We start from the raw sequence: 20,986 nt of genomic DNA on the forward strand, positions 1-20,986 counted from the left end.
TTTAAAAATAACTCTTTAATCATATTCACATAAGAGGAATAAAGGGCAGCACCAGGCTGACTAGGGAAGGGAGCAAGGAGTTCTCCCTCTGTCCAAATGTCAGCCTGGCACCGTTCTGAGATCACACACACAAGTCGGGCTGGGTTTGGAAGTAGAATGAGGGAGATGACTGAAGAGACAAGGTAAGAGGGGAGAGAAAGGGCTTGCAGTAGTCTCAGTCGGTGGACTCCAACACAGATTCACTCAGCGCCAGGTCCCAGTAGTGCTCAGCCCCATGCTTTTTGAAATGCTCCCGAGCCATGTTCTCTGTAGGGCACTGTTTGAACTTCATCTCCCCAAAGCTCCGGTCTTTGGCTGTACCCTGGGAAAGAGACAAAATGTGTAATAGAAACATTGCAATTTCTAATTTAAATCAGATATAATAGTCCTTTATAAAACCTGGTAACACTGTGTAGCAATGTGTCTAGCTGAAAGTGATTTTATGGTAAAAACAATTCTAACTTCTACCCCCCGGGTATCTGCTGAATTCTCATGACTTTCTATGGGTTTGTTTTTTTGACTGAAAGCAGGATTTCTGTGCTCTGGTGCCTGGATGGAAGAGTACGTCAGGAAGGACTATGGAAGATGAGATGGGATGAACTTGTTTCCCACCAGGCCTCTAGGACCTTTAAGGAGAAAGGTGTTAGAGGCTAAAAGGACTCTTTTCAGAAGACTTAGTGAGATCTTCATATGAGCAGGAGCCTTTGGGGCCCAATGACAAAGAACAAACAGGGGTGAGCGAGAGAGAGGAATGGGCGTAAGGGGGGCTACTTGCAGACAACTTCAACAGAAAGATACAGTACTTGGTGGAATCGTGTTCTCACCAAAGGCTGCAATGTCAGTCACAAATGCAACCTCAAGAGGCTTTTCAGGGACCAGATTCCAAAAAGGAGGCAAGAGCAGAACTTGGCTTGTTTCTGAATCTGAGAGATAATTCCTGAGGACTCTCAGAAGAGAATTTTAAAGAGATGATGGGGCTGGAATATTAAATATGCAAGTGGGGACTTATGAGACACATAATTATTATGGTTATTATCACCTAATTAGTATGCATAAATTGGGAGGAATCTGGGATAAGACAGAAGGACACATGAAAAACAATCAGTAGCAATTACCTATAAAGAGGTCTTAAGGAATCAGGGAGCTGCAAGGGACTATTTCAGTAAGGCTCTGTGTGGTTAGAATGTATCCTAATGAGCATTCTTTTGAATTAAAATATTACTTTTTTTGGCCACATTCTGGGGCATGCAGGATCTTAGTTCCCTAAGCAGGGACTGAACCCATGACCCCTGCAGAAGTGTGGAGTCTTAACCACTGGACCATCAGGGAATTCCCAAAGTACTACTTTTATAATAAATAACTGGTTCCTGAATATGAGCACATTTTAAAACTAGAAGATACTCATGTATTCAACCTAAAAGAATAAAATGAAAAAATTAAATCAACATAAAGGTAGAAAATACTTACAATGTATAAAATGTATTTTGAAGTGGTAATATAAAGGATTACTGCAGTATATCAAGTTAAGAATACAGTTACTGAGGAAAGAAACCTTTAATGCTTCCTGGAGAAATAGGATAATATTTTACACTCCACAGAGGGTGAATGATCCCTTAGTTCACAACTTGGCCTGAACAAGCATATTCACTCATTTATTCATTCTTCAGAACTCATAGTGGTTCACTAAGAAAATTTTAGGGATGAAAGAATTGTACAACCATAAAAATGTTCCATTTAAACAGTGATTTAGTCACATTTTACGAAGCATCATTACATATAATTAGGTTTCCACCAAAAAAAAAAAAAATAGCAAAGGAAAATAATATCCACATTTTATAGACAAAAGCAACAGTATTTTATATTAAATGTTACTTAATTGCCCAGCTGCACTGCTAGTAAGTGATACTGCCAACTTAGTCAACTTTATATTCTTTTTTTTGGCCATGCCATGCATGATCTTAGTTATCCATCCAGGGATCAAACCCATGCCTCCTTCATTGGGAGTACAGCATCTTAACACTGGACCACCAGGGGAAGTCTGCAACTTTATACTCTTAAGTCTAGTACTTCTCTCACTATATCCAAAGAAATACCTACAATTCATTTCCCTCTTTCCAAGGGTCATGTCCATGACTGTGAAATAAATACAGAATTTGTATTCTTGCCACCAGCTTTCCCCAGATGGCATAAACTATACACACATCAGTTTAACTAAAATATAACCAGGAAGGATTTGCTGCCAAATACTTAACAATGAATTCAAAAAAGAAGCACAAATTACTTAAGGGATTAGTTATTATTTAGAAACAGTCAGGAATTAGCTAAAGTTTTGCCTCACTGTTTAACAGAGGATCACCTACCTCCCAGACTAGTACACATTTGTTGGTTTTCTTCACAGCTTCCTCATCAGATTCCTCATCATCTGGAAAAGACAATATAGCTAAATCTTGCTCTAGACTTAGACTAGACACCAAGATTTAGGTTCCAAACAAACAGTATTCAAGCCTAGCCAAATTTCTTTTAAATATTACCACTTTTTCTCATGTATTGGGATCAAATATCTTGTTACTCTTTATTTCCCCCCAATTAGACTGAATCTTCTATCAGGCAGGGACATTAATTAATTCAACAAACATGGATTGAGTATCAACTCTGTGTCAAGAGCTGTGCCAGGTACTGGGAATAAGGAGATAAAAGAACAATAAAAACTTGTCCCAAGCGCTTCAGATGCCAAAACAATAAGGTCCATTCTCAAGGAGTTTTTAGTCTAATGAAGAAGGGCAGATATACGGAATGAAAATATCTTAGAACACTTGCAAAACAAAATACAGGTCAATTATCGTAAAAAGTGTACTTTAAGTACAAAAATACAATAAGGAAGAACATAAAGTATTAGAAGGCTAAAGTTATGAAAAATAAGGTTCTCTGCATATGGTAAATACTAACCCAGTTCTTCAAAGAAGGAAGAATAAATATTGATGGAAGAATGATGGCCAGGAGGATGTCAAATAAATAAATACAAGAAAAACTTGGGCAACAGAAAAAGTATATTTTTCTGAATGAAGCAGAGCTTTTTTTGGTCTAAAAATCTTTTTTTTGCCTTCAGTCCTTTAAAAAAGCTTCTTATCAAAAAACTATACAATATAAAAAAAAAACTATACAATATAGACAATGCACATATGAGCGTGCAGCTTGCTGAAAATTCACAAACTAAATATACTCATGTAGCCTATATCCCCTTTCTGGGCTAACAGAGAAACCAACAAGTAGAAAGGCCTTAAAGGACAGGCAGGAGAATAACTAATATTCATACAGTAAATACCTTATGAATGTCTAGCATATTTAAAGTCCAAAAGGGTTTTTCTAAAATTCTTGAACATTATCTAGTATTTGCAAGAGTGTTAAAGAGAGGGAATAGATGAATGGACCGAGTACCATCCCACCCACCTCCCATTTAATCCCCTCTAACCCCCATTCACCATCTCCCTTTGTGTTAGATGTCTGTTCATCCCACTTTATCCGATGCAGCATGAGACGCTTAAATTTCTTCTGGGCCTTGGGGCCTAGAAACAAAGAAGAAGAATTTTGCCAGAGTTGTGGAAGACAATGGGGTAGAAGGAACCTCTGAGCTCACTCAACGCTCAGACATTAATATGGTAGTTGAAGCAATCCCAGGAGCCACATCTTAGGTTCTTCTACTTCAATAAATAAACAGAGGCCCAAGATATTTAACACAGGTTTGACTCTAAAATACCATCTTTTTTCTCATTTCTCCCCACCATGCTAATCACTTCAAGGCCTAGGGTTGCCTCAAGTTTTCAGACTCACCCCCTTCCACTACTACCACGTTGACATCCTTGTGCAGTACCACCACCCCTGTCAGGTACAGCTGCCCAGCATTGGCCTCAATCTTGAACTTCTTGGCTGGGTTGCTCAAATTTCGAACTCTGGAGAAGGGAAAGTTTAGTTATGGGTTTCATTTTAGCACCAGTAGCTGACTGAATGGAATGGCAAATAAAGATGGATCCAAAATAGTTTTCTTTCTAAAAACAAAGGCATTTGGAGTAGGCAAATATACTAAAGCTTAACAGGTAGAATTGATGAATCTACAAGTGTTTCTACTGTCTTAAACTTCTTCAAAGTCTAGCACAGTACACTTTACAACACTAGCAGGTAATCAGAATTTACTTTAAGAAAAAGGAGAGCTATTAATAACCATCATCCAAAAAAATTTATATGCTTGGTTATTCTTGACAATATAAAGATCAACAAATTCTTTGCCCTCTAGATGCTTATAATGTAAAGTAGTCACAATGCTATGCACGAAAATTTCTATAAGAATACATGAAAAACTGTTAGTGACAATTACCCATAGTGAGTGGTCCTGAGGATCAGAGACTAGGAAGGGGACTTTTTCACAGAAGTGTCCTTCTGTATTGCTAGAATGTTTTTATCTTAGTAAGCATTCACTACTTTTATAATAATGTACCATTTCTATAATCAAGAACTAGTTACTAAACATGAGCACATCTAAATAAGAGACATATATATACTTGACATAAAAGAGTAAAATGAAAACATTAAATCAATACAAACTAGAAAATAATTACAACACATAAAGTCCATTTTGGAGTGGAAATAAAAGGATTACTACAATACATTAGGATAAGAATATAGTTAACTGAGGAAAAAAACTTTTAGTGTTTCCTAGAAAAAAACAGTATTTTATGCTTCATAAAGAATGAATGAGCCTTAGTTCACATCTTGACCTGAACATGCATATTCACATTCATTCTTCAGAACTAATATTAGTTCACTAAGACCTCAGAGATAGAAGAGTAAGTTTTTAACCCTCATCGCTGTAAAAGATCTACTAGCTCCTGATGTATACCAGGATCATTAAAGAGAGTGGAGGTGATGTTAGGTATGCTTTATACCAGTGATTCTGCCTTGAGCACTTGGAAAATGTTTTGGTATTTCTAAGGGAAAGGCTGGCCCAGTCTGGACACCTACCTATATACAGATATGTGTACCCCCTGTGAAATGTCTTCTTTAAGCTTTTTAATTTTCTTGACCTTTCTCTGTTCTGCTGTAAGTTTTCGGGCAGCATTGGCCTCTTCATGCGCTCTGTCGTGACAGGAAGGACATCCACAAGTGAGAAAGGCATTGAAGATCAGAAGCAGGGCTGAGGGAAAGAGAGAGCAACGGAGAACTCTCCCCTCCCTCCAAATATGGATCCCCCAGAAGAGTTCGGGAAAGGTACTTGCCCTGGGTTTCCACCCAATCCCATGGCACTTACTTCTGTCTTTTTGCCATCTGAGCTCTGACATGGGCTTCTACCTTCGTGGGGTCTTGAACAGCTTCTGTTCCTAATACTCGCATCAAATTTGAAATTCTCACTGCAGCGAAGAGATGACAGAGATCAATCTCCTAAGTCACCACTCCAGCTAGGGTAATCTGCAATCTCTTCCTACCAATTCATACTGTTCACCTATTTCAAATCTGCTCAAAACTCACTTCCTCCAAATACTTTTACCTTGAAAGCCCATTCCATTAATTCAGCATTTGCAGGAGGTAAATTAATATCAATAATTGGTATACATTTACTCACACTGCTTGAAAATTTGTGAAAGAAAACAAACTTAATTTTGTTAGCATTTTTCACTTTCATTGTAGCATTTAGTGAAAGATCCTATACATAACAGTGCTCACTCAAAATACTACTAACTGATACTGGAAACTATAGGAGTGAGGTTTTTTAAACTTCATTTTCATTTTTTAAACATTTAAGAATTATGTATACAACAACTCTGAGCAAATACTCCAACTACTGTCTCCATAAACTTCAAGACTGTTATTCTTCCAGGAAGGTAAGAATGTTAAATGGTCAATATTACTTATGAAAAAGGCTTAAATGACCTCTACAATGACTATGTTGACCTGATTTAATAAAGACAGTAGAAAACTTGGGAAAGGACAAACCAATGAATGATTCTGAGAAACAAAAAGCATTCAAATATAGAGAGATACTAAAAGTTCCTCTAGAATGACAGGAAGAAAAACTTGCCACCATTTCTTCCCTGCCTCTAAGATCTGTACCTTTGGGTTCTGGAGGAGGCATCAGGCCCAGCCTGACCTTCTCTTGTAGCTCCTTCTGCGCTTCCCTCCTCGTCTGCCGTCGAAGTTTCTTCTGTTCCTTCTTGGTCAGATATACTCCCAGAGTAACTGGTGTGTCATTGTCAACTGTCAGGCAGAGAAATGAATGTGCCAAAGCAATAAGCATATTACAGGGATATAGGTGAATATCAATCACATTAAAAAGAACTTCACAGCAACACAGATGGACCTAAAGATTGTCATACTGAGTGAAGTAAGTCAGACAGATAAAGACAAATATATAATGCTTACATGTGGAACCTAAAAAAAGAGTACAAATGAACTTATCTTTTAATAAAACAGTTATAGCCGCTGAAAACAAACTTAAGGCCACCAGGGACTAAAGGGGAGAGGGATAAATTAGAGGACTGGGATTGACATATATCCATTACTATATATAAAGTAACTAAGGATCTACTACATAGCACAGGGAACTCTACTCAATGCTGTATAATGGCCTATATGAGAAAGGAATCTAAAAAACAGTGGGTTTATGTATAGATGATATACTGTGCTGTACACCTGAAACTAATACAACATTGTAAATCAACTATGTCCCAAAAGAAATTTTTTTTTAAAAAAGGACGTTTAGCTTGTTTTTAGTTATTTTTAGGTCATGATAGTAGTATTATGGTTATGTTTTTATTAAGTATTCTTGGAACTACCCTGGTAGTACAGTGGCTAGGACTCTGTGCTCCCAATTCAGGGGGCCTGGGTTCAATCCCTGGTCAGGAAACTAGACCTCACATGGTTCAACTAATAGTCTGCATGCCACAACTAAGGCCTGGTGCAGCCAAATAAATAAATACTTAAAAAAAAAACGAGTAAAAAGTATTCTTTTCTTTCATGAGTCATGTTCTAACTTGTTTTTCTTTAAGCAACTGAACCCTTTAATAAACTGAAATGTGGCAGATATGGAAAAAAAGATTAGAGCTGCTCTGACTGCTCTGTGTGAGGATTTGGGGTAGGCAGAGGGTATCCAGAATCCCACTTGGATCCTACCTACTAAACCTCAAGGTGTCTATGGAATCCAACTTGAAAACCACTGGCCAAGATGATGAAATTCCTAATTTAAGAGTTACAGGGACTGGGAAAAATCCTCTGGGCTCCCAAGTCAGATTTATTCAATTTATTAAAACAAATAAAACTCCCTACATTCTTCTAATGATTCATACTGAAGACAACCAAATAGATTCTGATTAAGTACAATTCAGTGTTTATTACCTTTTTATTTATCTCAAAGTCTCAAGCTATTTTTCTTAATTTATTAGAGATCCTGATAAACAAATTTACTGAGTAAAAACTAACCTCTGTTCATCTCAAGTCTGATGAAAGTATTAGCATCTTCTGTGATCACTTGAAAAAGGATTGTCGGTTAGTGTTATCTCTACATATGAGAAAATTCTGTATTGTAGTGATTTATCCAGGGATTTCAGGTACAACTAAAACCCATCTCCTCTGACTAAGCCAACAGACTTTCACTACAAAACACATAAACAGAAAGGCTGAAGACAAGGCAGACTGAAGATGGCAAGGGGTTTAGTGGTGGTGTGCTAGACTAGAGTTGGGAGTCAACACTACTGCAAAAGCCCAATTTGAAATACAGATATACATCAGTGAGGCCATCTCTGGTTTAGACCTCAATGCTCTATAACAGCTGCACTGTCCAATACTGTAGCCACTAGCCACATGTACTATTTAAATTAAAATTGAAAAAAAAATTAAAAAAATCAGTCCCTCAGCTATATTAATGCAACTCAGTTTTCAAGTTCTCAGTAGTCATGTGTGAATAGCAGCTATAGTACAGACAGCCCAGACAGAGATTACATCCATTATCACATAAACTCCTATAGGCTAATACTTCTCTAGGGCTTTGACTGAGTAATCTCTACATTACCTGGAGGGTTGAGCTGGGCTGGATGTTCAACAAGATTTGTGATTCCAAAATAATCTTCTCTCTTGGGATTTTCCTCTGTACTAAAATTGGAGGAAGAAGGGAAAACAGGATATGTGGGTAGAGACGATTCCAAGAGAGAGGCAATCTCAGAAACACAATGAAAAAATCCACTCTCCATAGTGGATTCTCAACCTTTTTTTCCTACCCTAACACATTTAACAGATACCATATTCTGTCATTAGTAACAATAATTCTCTGGGACAGTGGTTGACAAAGGAGGCATAAGGAAAGGCTGAGACACAGTCTCCTTAAGTCATGTATCAGAATAATGGAGCAGATATGATTAAAGCTCTCTGAATGTTTCTTACATGTTTTATTTATCATTCTCTCCCTCACCAAGAATCCTTTCTCTCTTTTAGGACTGGATCTTTAATATATGTAAACATCTGTTATAAGTAGCAAAAGAAGGTAATTAAGAAAATGAATATGCTAAAAACACTAACAATGTATAACAAAGCAAGCAGAAAATATTTGTGTCCAATCCTCCTACATTGATTGACCCAAAAAACTAAAAACAACCCACAGAACACATTCTTTATAAGCATATGAGCTTGTATATGGTTATGTTTGCCTTAGATTGAAAATTTTTATGTAATGCATGAATACCATCTTTCCCATTAAAACTCTAGTCTTCATAAAAGGTATTAACCAACAAACTCACAGGTCAAAGCCATTGGGGATGATGTAAGAGTCCCACCACTCAATTTCAGGGATGTCGCCTTCCTTCAATTCCTTCTTAGGAGCAATGAGGGCCAGTCTAGTTGAAGTATGAATGCCTGTTTTTCGAGCAGCCTGTGAGATCTCTGCCTGCAGCTTCTCTAGTTGAGCCTAAAGACAAGGTAAGACAAGAAGATAAATTAGAATCAAAGAAAACAGGGAAGCAGTAGAATCCCAAAACTTAAAACACTCCCTTGTTGAACTCTTTACATCTAACACAACAAATTCAGATTTTCTGAAAGCTAAGAAAAAAGAGCTGTTCTGCTTTGCTTTACTCATTACTTGGTTGATTTCCATATATTTGGCTCTCATTATCACCCCTCTATCCCAGTGTGTGCCTGCAGCAAATATGTAGAAATGGAATTTTATGGAAAACTTCTGAGAGGATGAAAACAAGAAGGTAAAAGTCATTGAATATATGGTCAATTAAACTATCCAGGAATGTGGATTGTCTGCAGCAAATTTTAACAGCAGGCTAGCTTTCCTCAGATGTCCTGAGGTTTCTAAACAGTTTCCCTCCACTGATTGTTGTATGTAGAGAATTTTCAAATTCAATTTCCTTTTTACCTAAGTAGAATGTAAGTAACTTAAAAAAAAAAAAAAAAAAAAGAATGTAAGTATCTGAGAAAACAAATCACTAAAATTCAAGTATTCCAGAAATAAACACAGTATTTTAAAAATTACTTATTGCTTTACTACTTATTTATCTAATTGCCAAAAACAGAGAGAATTAAGTTGACAGTATTTCAGGACTATATTCAGTTTCCTTTGTCACCTTCCTAACTTATTCAAATTTCTAGATTTTATTCTAAGCCAGATACCTTTGTCCGTAATCGTTGGGCAATCTTTTCAAATTTGCCCTTGTCATGGAATTTAAAAGTGCGTCTCTGGCGCTGGGAAGGGGCAATTGAGACTCGTGGATCAAAAAAGGTATTAGATTCCATGTCTTCTGATGGCTTTTCTTTTAGCTGTTGCTTGAACTGTTCTCTCTTCACAGCCCGAATATTGGCCTTCAGAGTAGGCATTCTGTGTGTCAGCTCAATCTCCTTGCCTGTTGCATCTACAGTTCGACCTTGTTCATCAAGAATCAGTGGTGTAGGTTTAGTTTGATCTTTTAACTCCACCTTCCTGAAAAATAGCCCAAAAGAGGAATAAATCCCATATAAAACAATAAGGCAGGCAAACAGACAAAAAATACAAACAAATCAAAACCCACCAGAGACAATTAGGTTACAAAGTTCTGAGGAATATAAACCCATCAATGAATAATAACATCTTGACTGAATATACAAAGCTGGACAGTTGAGTATGGAGTATAATCAGATGAAATGAACTTACAAATTACAATGGCAAGAAGTTGGAATCCTATCATTCTTTACTCCTGAATTCTTGAGTCAGGGAATTGCAAACCAACTGAGGTGCTAAAAATAAAGCCTATCACCTTTACCCAGTTGCAGAGAACTCTCATATCTGGTCTCACTCAATGTGGTTTAATGGAAATAGCTCTTGAATTAGGAACCAGGAGACCTGATCCTATTCCTAGCTCCAATACTGGAGGAATAATCTTAATTTTAGTTCTACCAATCATAAAAAGAAGATAATTAAACTCTGCAACAAGGAAACCAAGAGAATAAATTCAATTGGTATTTACTGAACATATGTAAGAAATATGAAACTAAGAAATGACTTAAGTTCCTTGGAAGAAGAGGATCAGTAACACTCAAAGGTATTTACTGCTTCTCAAGCTTCTGAAAAGATGAGTTCCATGAAATAGATACTCACGGGGGAGCAATGCCCATAGCATGGAGATTGGCCAGGCCCACCATGTTGGCATTGCCGATGAGCCCTGGCTTCAGTGCCAGCTGGGCTTGGATGCGGGCTTGTAGTTCAGCTGCTTTCCTTGCCTTCTCTATGGCATCATTCATGAAAGTGGCGGCCTGGGAGGGCTGAATAGTGTTGCCAATTGGAAGTCGCTCTGGTTGGGAGGATGAAGGAGTCTTTGGCTGTGAGATAGAGAAAAAGAAATCAGCATCAGAAAAAATTAACATAGGCAAACAGATCTCTCTCTTTTACACATACACAAACACACACACACACATGTGGTAAATTGAGGGTGGAACATGCAGTCATTTTCTGGACTCTCATTTGAGTGGGTGGAAAGAAATTCTGTGTTTAACAGTCTTGTTTTCAGAGAAACTTGGTTACAATACCTGAGGTGTAGGGGGGCTAATGAAGCTCAGTTGCTTTTTCCTTTCCTCAATTTGCCGTGTTGCTGCCTCCATCATCTGTTTGATCTGCTCTCAGTGGGGTAAAAAGTTGGAAAACAGTTAACACCTCTTTTTTATTTCTCCCATACAGGTTCCTAAACTCAAAGGGCTTTTAGGTCTAGAGAAACTAGTATTTTTTGAACGATCCCATCATATTCTGCCTGTACCACAGGCTAGCAAATTTAGTTTACACAGTTAACAGATAAGGTCACACAGTTGATCACTGGAATTTTTCAACCTATCTTCCCAAGGTAGGACTGGCATGTTAAGTAGTAACACAGCTTGATGAGTAAGACTCTGGAGTCAGGGAAACCCGAGTTTCAATCTTAACTCTTCCATTTAATGCCTCTGTGACCTTGAACATGGTATTTAATTCTTAAATCTCCAAGTGTCTAAAAGGAGTAAAAACAGTACCTACCTTACAGGGAAACTGTGAACATTTAAATAATGCATGCAAAACTAATAGAATCCATAAACATTATTATTATACTTAAAAAAGAAAAAAACAAAACAAAACACTATTGGTCCCTGAGTTCCTAATCTGGGTAACCAGAGTCCACTTGCTTCCTAGTGGAGACTTGGGACCCAGGAGACTTGCTTCCTAGTCTCCATAAATCCCTTTCTCTGTCCTAAGGAAATTCAGAAAAATAAGCTTTGAGAACATGATCAAGTAACTCTTCTTGAATTTTCCAAAAGAGTCTGCTGTCAAGGTGCTTCAAGGTTATTTTTTAAAATTTATTTTTAACAATTTCTTAAATAGTGACATATTTACATGGATTAAATTGCAAAAAGTACAAAAAGAATATTCTGAAAATATTTACTATTTATATGGTATCAGAATTTTTAAACAATGCCCATTTTAAATACACAGATAATTTCTATTAAAAAAAAAAACAGAAGTCAATCCGAAATTATTTAAGTGGATTAAGCTTTCTGCATTATATTATTTGGAAATTCTTCTCTGTCATCATGCTGAGTTCTAATTATTTCAATAATTTTCTTAATGACACAGTGAGGTAGATATCTGTGCAAATGATGTATGTAATACACCTTCCTTGCCACATAATAGGTGCTCAAAATGCTATCTCAATAGCTTTCAACTGGGCTGTTGTTGTTGTCATTCAGTCACTAAGTCACGTCCGACTCTGCAATCCCATGGACTATAGCCCGCCAGGCTCCTCTGTCCATGAGATTATTCTGGCACGAATACTGGAGTGGGTTGCCATTTCCTTCTCCATTTAACTGGAATCTCTTCTGATTAAACCAAGAAATGGTGAAACATAAAGCAGAAAAGAAAATTTCCCCAATGCTAACATTTAGTTTAAATTAAGGACACAGTAAATCCATCTCTTTCTTCTTCGACTCTCAAAACCACCACTTCCAGTTCTTAACTACTAACCTGGAGCTTAGTCAGCATGCCAGGACTCTCTGAAGGAGGCCCAGGGATCACTTCTGGCTCCTCTTCTACCTCCTCAAAACGGGGTATCCGTCGCTTCTTTACTCCTGATGATTCCTTGGAGATCTCAGAGTCATCACCAAACACTTCCTAAGGGAACCCAAGGTGAAAGAAGAGTTGTATCCTTGCCCATGGGAGAAGGGAAGAACAATCCTAGTCCTTATTAGTATTATCTGGCTTTTCCCAGAGTCTTCTATACCCTCCACCAAATGGACCATCTCACCCATCTCAACTTCATTCTTTTCCTACTCCAGTCAAACAAATTTCATCCCCATATTCTTATAAACGTTCCCATCCCAAGGTCTTTGCAAATCTTACTGCCCACATTGTAATTATCTCCCTCAATTTTTCCCCCAATCCAAACCTTGCCTAAAACTCACCTCCTCCAGGAAGTTTTCCTCATTAACAATCTCATCCCACTCTGATCAAACTGTTGTTTTACATCCTTTTAGCACTTAAGAACTTGGTTCATACTAGGTAAAATTACATTGTTGATATTTGCTTGCCAAGTGTTAAGTTTTTCAATGTCACTATGTACTTTCTCCCAACTAGCATCTAAGCTCTTCCAGGATAGGGGTTTTCTCTCTTCTTCAATATTCCCCAATAACACTTTGTTCTCATCTAACAATGGGAACTCAAATATGTTGACTAATTTGCAGGATGAACTTAACAGGACCAAGAGTGGCCAAGTGGAAGGGACAATGGGAAAAAGCAAATGTACACACCGGTGGTAGGCTTTGGGTGACATCCCCTCTTCACTAGGAGGGCTCGTGTTTTGCAAGGACATATCCTCGGCCAGGGGCGAGCGCTTCCTGGAACTCCTACAGTTCAAGAAAAAGGACTCTCCCATAATATATTGTGTGGGATGGGGACTGAATGGACCAAAATGGGACCCAACTCCCAAGGCTATCTAGATTTCCTTCAAGAAACCATTTTTATTAATCCCACCCAATGTAGTCACTTTATTTGTAGCAGGCCCTCAGCACTTATACAGTAGCATGTCCTACCAAAAACATAATCTTCACTCTACAGATCTGTGAATTTCTCCTTAAGTGTAACAAAATTCAACTAAGTCTGAAACTTTATAGTCAACCTTAAAATTTCCATGAAAACTGCTACTTGGATTTTATAATTTTTGTGACTGTATTTTGTTCTGCCCTCCCATCCCCAAACCCTTGAACTGCAAATTCCTTTAAGGCAAGGACTATCTTTCATTCCTCTGATCACCCTGCAAACCCTAAACACAAACAGCACACAAATTTCTATTTCTCTTGGTTCCACAGCCTAGTCAGGGACCAAACAGACATTGCTTATTCACTCTTGTGCCTCAGGAAAAGCAAAAGGAGAGCCAAGGAATCAAAAGCACTTTAGAAGGTTTGATGGAAGTCACAGAAAAGATTTCAATAGACAGACAGAGAAAAGAGATAGATCAGCTACTTGACACCGTTAATACTGAAAGAGACCATGACCAATCAGCAGCTACCGGATAAAAAGTGAAGAAAGTAAGGGAATAATGATGGTCCCTTTAAGTATTCCACTTATGGGGACAGGTGGCTGGCAATATGCTATACAGCAAAGAGTAGGTCCACAAGACATACGGTAAAAAGTGAGTTCTTAGGTATCCCATCTACAAGTCATTGCAGAGAAATATCTGAAAAGCAGGAACAATGAGGTCTATAGCTCAGGGAGCAGTGAAGTCACATTCTGAAGCAATCTATTAGGCCTCAAGTAAATCAAAGCATAAAATCTTAAAGTAATCAATTTACTTATTTTTTTTTAAAGGAGATTTAGGGAAACATAAGAACCAAAACTCCTAACTGTATATGAAAAAGGACAAAGCAACCAACTGTTTTTCTTGGAACATTTTAACCCATGAACTTAGGCAGTTCATCACCATAAGATGGCGATAATACAAGTTCACCCCCTCTACTTCTATGTCTAAGTACCTCTCTTAAACATCAGGTATTCTAATAGTGGATATTAAAGTGTGAGCCAGGTAAGCTCACAAATTTGTTACCGTTCAAAACACTCATCAGATAGTCAACTGTAACCTACCTTTAGCTCTCGTTTCCTGCTCCGGTCACTGCTGGACTTGGAATGCCTAGAGCTTCGGCCTTCCTCCACAGCTTCAAACAGTTTGTCCACAAATCGGAGAGTAGAATCATCAAGAAAAGGTTTCAGATGGTCTGACAGGAAAAAAAAAGAGGTGGCAAGGTTGAAAAGGTAAGAGTATTTCATCCAAATACCAACACTGGAATTTTATGCCTAGGAGGGAGGGAAATGCTTTCTTAAATTTTTTGTAGGATTCTCATAAATTCTCTTACATGAATGATTTTGCCCCATGAGATAAAAAAATACAGTTTTAATTTTTTGGAGTAGGAAGTAGCAGAGCCACAGCAACTTGTTTAGGTTGAGCATCAAAGTTTAGGATGAATAACCACTATAACTTTTCCTAAACTGCAAGCTGGAGGAGACAAAATCTACTTCCTTCAATTTTTTAAATGTATTTTATAGAGACTTCTATATGTTTAGATGTTGACCTGAATATACCCATCTGACTTTAGCATATTTCCTAAGTAAATATAATTTAGGTAACTCAGTACAGCGGTCAAAGGAAATCAGTCTGAGATTCAAAACATGTCACAAATAGCATTAAAAAAAATTTAATTATTTAGGCTATTTCCACTATAATGGAGAGTGAAAAAGCCACCTTAAAACTAAATATTAAAAAAAAACTAAGAGAATGGCATCCAGCCGCATCATTTCACAGCAAATAGAAGGGGAAAAGGTAGAAGCAGTGACAGATTTCCTCCTCCAGGGCTCTAAAATTACTGCAGATGGTGACTGCAGCCATGAAATTAAAAGACATCTGCTTCTTGGCAGGAAAGCTACGGCAAATCTAGACAGTGTGTTAAAAAGCAACAACATCACTTTGCTGATGAAGGTCCATAGAGTCAAGGCTATGATCTTTCCAGGAGTCATGTACGCTTGTTGAGAGCTGGACCATAAAGGCAGAAAGCTGAAGAATTGGTGCTGGAGAAGATTCTTGAGAGTCCCTTGGCCAGCAAGGAGATCAAACTAGTCAATCTTAAAGGAAATCAATCCTCAGTATTTCATTTAGGATCCACACTGAAGCCGAAGCTCCAATACCCTGGCCACCTGATGCGGACAGTCGACTCACTGGAAAAGACCCTGACGCTGGGAAAGATTGAAGGCAGAAGGAGAAGGATGCCAGCAGAGGATGAGATGGTTGGATAGCAACACCAATGCAACGGACATGAACTTGGGTAAACTCCAGGAGATGGTGAGGGACAGGGAAGCCTGGCGTGCTATAGTCCATTGGGTTACAAAGAGTCGGACACAACTTGGCGACTGAACAACAACAATCATAATGCAAGAAAAAATAAAATGTGGCCTGACCTTTTTTCAGATGCTTCTAACACAGAGAATTTGGGGGAAGTTCAAAGTAGCATTTGCAGTCATCCAACATGTTAAGCCAAAAGATTCAGAAAGATTCATACATACCAGCTGCTTTCTTCTTGTCCATGCCCTTCCCCACACAGTTCAGTGCTGCTGTGACCACTGTGGGCTCTGAGAAACCCAGCACCCTCTTCACTGTCTTCTCTATCCATGGTTTCAGTTCATCCAGCTCCCTCTTAGATAGCGCCATTCTTCGGGAAAAGGAGGATAGCTCAAAACAGGATTCAATACTGCACCTAAAAAGAAATCAGTAAAGTTAGAGGACAGGAAAAGACTAAAATGACCCCAGGCAATGATTAGTATATCAGGAATGCTTTCCCCACTGCTATTCTCAATCCTGGGCAAGTTCTTCTAACTTCATTTCAAGCCAAATACTTTCAACGTATACTTCAAAACAGAAAGAACTACATTCTGTTTGATTTTTACCCCTAACTCAGTAATATCATCAGCTAATCAATGAAATCTGTGGAATAAACAAACCAACCCTTGGGAAGAACCTAGTCTGAGAAATGAGTTCTAGCTTCTTTTCTGATTATCATATTCAACAAGGACTGTCAAACATATAACATGAAAACAAGACTGAAAAAGCCCACTCACAGGCCAACTTTTCTATTCTTCCTACTTCCAGGCAGGCATTCCTTAACCCAGGGCTTCTTTTAAGGAACACAAATAAGAGATAGCTTATCCAGGTTACATCTTACATTAAAGCCCCTAATCCTCAAGACGGTTCTGTCATATTTCTCTGTATTCATTGTCATCCCAGTGGGAATTCTGTACCCAGATCCTTTTCTCTTTTGTTCTACAGGGTCTCTGTCATAAGTAATCCCTCAGTTCAGAAAAGGTTACCCTTTTCATATGTATATGAAAGGCTAATTCATTCTGCTGTACAGTAGAAACTAACACAACATTACAAAGCAACTATACTCCAATAAAAATTAATAAAAAAAAGATTACCCTCATTTTGGATGTACTCTTTTCACCTTTACCTTTATTCTTCTACTTTTTAGCTTAATAGAGAAACCATCATACAAGACTCTACAACAATCTGTTATTTAATGCAAATCAGTACAATTCTTAAACTATTCATGCTTACAGTCTTATCTCCTACTGAAATCTCAAAACTCTACATGAGCAGAAAGAAAATTTTATTTCCATAATTTCCTCCATACTGTCTAAAAGACAATAAATTAGACTGACCTCAATTCCAAGTTAACCTCCTCCCAGAAGTGCCACACATCAGGGTTCGATCTGGGTGTCAATTTTTCAAGATGTTTTATGACATCTTTTCCCTAAAAGGTACAGCTTGATTAACTTCTACATTGTTGGCAAGTTTATCCTCTAGAAGACCTATTGCTAAATAATGTATATAATTTTGGTATAACCATATGAAACTAGTAGCTTAAAGTCATGACACTAGAGGTGAAGCATTTTGTGCCTCAGTGACATGTAATATGAATAAATCTGCAGTGGCTTTATTTACCCATCAGGAGATAGCAGTATAGCCTATCAATCTCAACATGTTAACAAGAAGCATATTCAGACACCATAGAGTGAAGAGCTCACACACACCTCTACATTTACCAGCCTTCTGACAAGTAATTCCTCTGAGCCTCAGTTCACTCATCCTACAAAGTGAGGACAACTGTCATTCTTATAAGGCACTTAATTCATTCAATAAATATTTATGCATACCTAGTAAGTTTCAGGCAGCCTACTGACTGCTGAGAATACACACAACGGTGAACAAGACAGACAAGAATTCTTGCCTTAACAGAATTTATATTCCACTGGAACTGAATCATAGGCTAGAAAGAGTAAACAATTTGAAAATCCAGAGCTACAAATGGGGCATCACTCTATTAGATGAAATGTGTGCCCAAGCACTATACTAACAAATGTACACAACTTCAACCCATTCCTCCATAAGATAACGTGCAAACTAAACTGCCAATGGGCAAAATAAAAGTTCGAAACAGTAACGAGCTTTGTCACTAATCAATTGTTCAACAGTAACTGCGTGGGGTAGGGGTGGGGTGTGGTTCTGGTGTGGAAGGAGATGAAGGCAGAATGATCTCTGAATGAGCAGGGAACAGAATTTAATCTTCTGAAGGATTTTCTTTCCCTGTGTTCTTTGCTACAAGTCGAATTTCATCCTTGAAACTCCCATTCATTTCTTTTTTGCTCATCCCGTCTCTCTGACCAGCCCCCACTCACCTGTTCTACCCCAACTCCTCATCTCAGTGCGAGTCCCCTCAGCTCGTCCCTTTCCCGCCCCCGCCCTTCCCCTCTCAAACAACCTCATTCCAACCCGTTCTCCCACAGAACCTTGTTCTTTTCTCAGCTTCCTTTCCGCTGAACCTTCCCGCCTCTGTCCTTCTCTCGAACTGAACCCTACCCCAAACACTAGGACAACAGGATACCCCCTCCGGGCCCCGGGCCACTACTCACCTCACAAACTTCAGCCCCTGAGACGGAGCCCGAACGTTACACCGGAACCGGAAACCCTCTGGCCGCCCTATGGCCTGCCGTCGCTACCGCCACGGCCGCCGCCACGCCGCGGTCCCACAACGCGTGACGAGGGAGGGTGGGGCCGCCGGTTCGCGCAGCCGTAGTGGCTACTTTCCGCCCAGAGAGGGAGCGCATGCGTAGCGGAGCCCTAAAGTTTTACATTGGCTAGATCCTCGCCTCATCGGTTTGCCCAGGTAAAGGTGTGCAACGTTAGTGTTACCTGAAGCATAAATTGGGCTGCCTGTAGTATTCCTAGTGTGGCGAATAAGTGCACTACGGTTTTGCTAGAACTAAATAGAAGGGCTTTTGCGTTTGGGCTAAACCCGGTCTTTCTAGTACAAAGTAAAGCCTCCAAGAGTCGTGATCCCTAGCATTAAGGATCCCTAGCATCCCCTCCTTAGCTTTTGTCCCTAACTTAACAGTGGTGCCAGAGATCATGGTAGCCCCTCCCCCCTTTTAGTGTTGTTTTTTCTTCCCCCTTCCATTCTTTCACGGAACAAATAATGACTATCTATTACTATATGTCATGCATCCACTGAGATTCAGTATTACTTAATGATTTAAGCAACAGCACGAGTTTTAAAGCCGTCTGTATTTATATTCCAGCTTTCCCACTCATTATCTGTGACATTAGGCAAGTTCCTTAAGCTGTTTCCTCACCTGTAAAAAAAACAAAATCCACCTCATAGGGTTGCTGTGAACCCACAAGAGTCGTCAGAGAGTTCAGTAGAAGCTGCTTGGTATATAACAATATATGCAGTTGGTTACATACATGTAGAGTTCCTAAACTTACATGACGAAGTCTAAACTCCTGATTCTAACCACCACCGTCCTCCCCAAACCAGCTCCCAACACAGTCTCCCTCATTTCAGTTAATGGCCACCATATTTTTACAGTTGATGAAAAATTGAAATTATAATGGAGTAATCATAGTTCAAAAAAGATCTTCACGACCCAGATAATCACGATGCTGTGATCACTCACCTAGAGCCAGACATCCTGGAATGTGAAGTCAAGTGGGCCGTAGGAAGCATCACTATCAACAAAGCTAGTGGAGGTGATGGAATTCCAGTTGAGCTATTTCAAATCCTAAAAGATGATGCTGTGAAAGTGCTGCACTTGATATGTTAGCAAATATGGAAAACTCAACAGTGGCCACAGGACTGGAAAAGGTCAGTTTTCATTCCAATCCCAGAGAAAGGTAATGCCGAAGAATGTTCAAACTACCACACAATTGCACTCGTTTCACACGCTAGTAAAGTAGTGCTCAAAATTCTCCAAGCCAGGCTTCAGCAATACGTGAACCATGAACTTCCAGATGTTCCAGCTGGTTTTAGGCAGAGGAACCAGAAATCAGATTGCCAACATCTGCTGGATCATTGAAAAAGCAAGAGAGTTCCAGAAAAACATCTATTTCTGCTTTAGTGACTATGCCAAAGCCTTTGACTGTGTGGATCATAATAAATTGGAAAATTGTTAAAGAGATGGGCATACTAGACCACCTGACCTGCCTCTTGAGAAACCTGTGTGCAGGTCAGAAAGCAACAGTTAGAACTGGACATGGAACAACAGACTAGTCGAAATAGGAAAAGGAATATGTCAAGGCTGTATATTGTCACCCTGCTTATTTAACTTATATGCAGAGTACATCATGAGAAACCCTGAGCTGGATGAAGCACAAGCTGGAATCAAGATTGCAGGGAGAAATATCAATAACCTCAGATATGCAGATGATACCACTCTTATGGCAGAGAGTGAAGAGGAACTAAAGAGCCTTTTGATGAAAGTGAAAGAGGAGAGTGAAAAAGTTGGCTTAAATCTCAACATTCAGAAAACTAAGATCATGGCATCTGGTCACATCACTTCATGGCAAATAGATGGGGAAACAGTGGAAACAGTGGCTGACTTTCTTTTGGGGGGCTCCAGAATCACTGTCGATGGTGATTGCAGCCATGAAATTAAAGGATGCTTCCTCCTTGGAAGGAAAGTTATGACCAACCTAGACAGCATATTAAAAAGCAGAGACATTACTTTGCCAACAAAGGTCTGTCTAGTCAGGGATATGGTTTTTCCAGTAGTTATGTATGGATGTGAGAGTTGGACTATAAAGAAAACTGAGCACAAAAGAATTGATGCTTTTGAACTGTGGTGTTGAAGAAGACTCTTGAGAGCCCCTTGGACTGCAAGGAGATCCAACCAGTCCATCCTAAAGGAGATCAGTCCTGGGTGTTCATTGGAAGGACTGATGTTGAAGCTGAAACTCCAATACTTTGGCCACCTGATGCAAAGAGCTGACTCATTTTAAAAGACCCTGATGCTGGGAAAGATTGAGGACAGGAGAAGAAGGTGATGACAGAGGATGAGATGGTTGGATGGCATCACCGACTCAATGGACATGAGTTTGAG

The 20,986-nt window shown here is 38.9% G+C and overlaps 1 protein-coding gene across 3 annotated transcripts; it reads right to left on the minus strand.

Annotated features, from left to right (window-relative positions):
• Window positions 1-18,648, minus strand: PRPF3 (pre-mRNA processing factor 3). Of its 3 annotated transcripts, XM_061120907.1 has the most exons (17): window positions 18,521-18,636; window positions 17,270-17,361; window positions 16,118-16,308; window positions 14,648-14,778; window positions 12,536-12,682; window positions 11,080-11,163; window positions 10,652-10,872; window positions 9,691-9,997; window positions 8,814-8,980; window positions 8,093-8,172; window positions 6,139-6,282; window positions 5,339-5,438; window positions 5,053-5,166; window positions 3,868-3,986; window positions 3,519-3,602; window positions 2,400-2,461; window positions 1-361 (listed from the first exon to the last, which is right to left on the minus strand). In XM_061120907.1, exons 3-17 carry the CDS (start codon window positions 16,260-16,262, stop codon window positions 215-217), a joined length of 2,052 nt encoding a protein of 683 aa, XP_060976890.1. In that variant the 5' UTR covers window positions 16,263-16,308; window positions 17,270-17,361; window positions 18,521-18,636; the 3' UTR covers window positions 1-214. The 3 variants fall into 3 exon arrangements, with proteins under 3 accessions (XP_060976890.1, XP_060976891.1, XP_060976892.1); XM_061120908.1 differs by lacking the exon at window positions 17,270-17,361 and having other exon boundaries at window positions 18,521-18,648; XM_061120909.1 differs by lacking the exons at window positions 16,118-16,308; window positions 17,270-17,361; window positions 18,521-18,636 and adding an exon at window positions 13,318-13,413 and having other exon boundaries at window positions 14,648-14,779.
• Window positions 18,649-20,986: the final 2,338 nt, after the last annotated feature.

The sequence above is a fragment of the Dama dama genome, chromosome 20 (assembly GCF_033118175.1).
Source record: "Dama dama isolate Ldn47 chromosome 20, ASM3311817v1, whole genome shotgun sequence".
Taxonomy (NCBI): domain Eukaryota; kingdom Metazoa; phylum Chordata; class Mammalia; order Artiodactyla; family Cervidae; genus Dama; species Dama dama.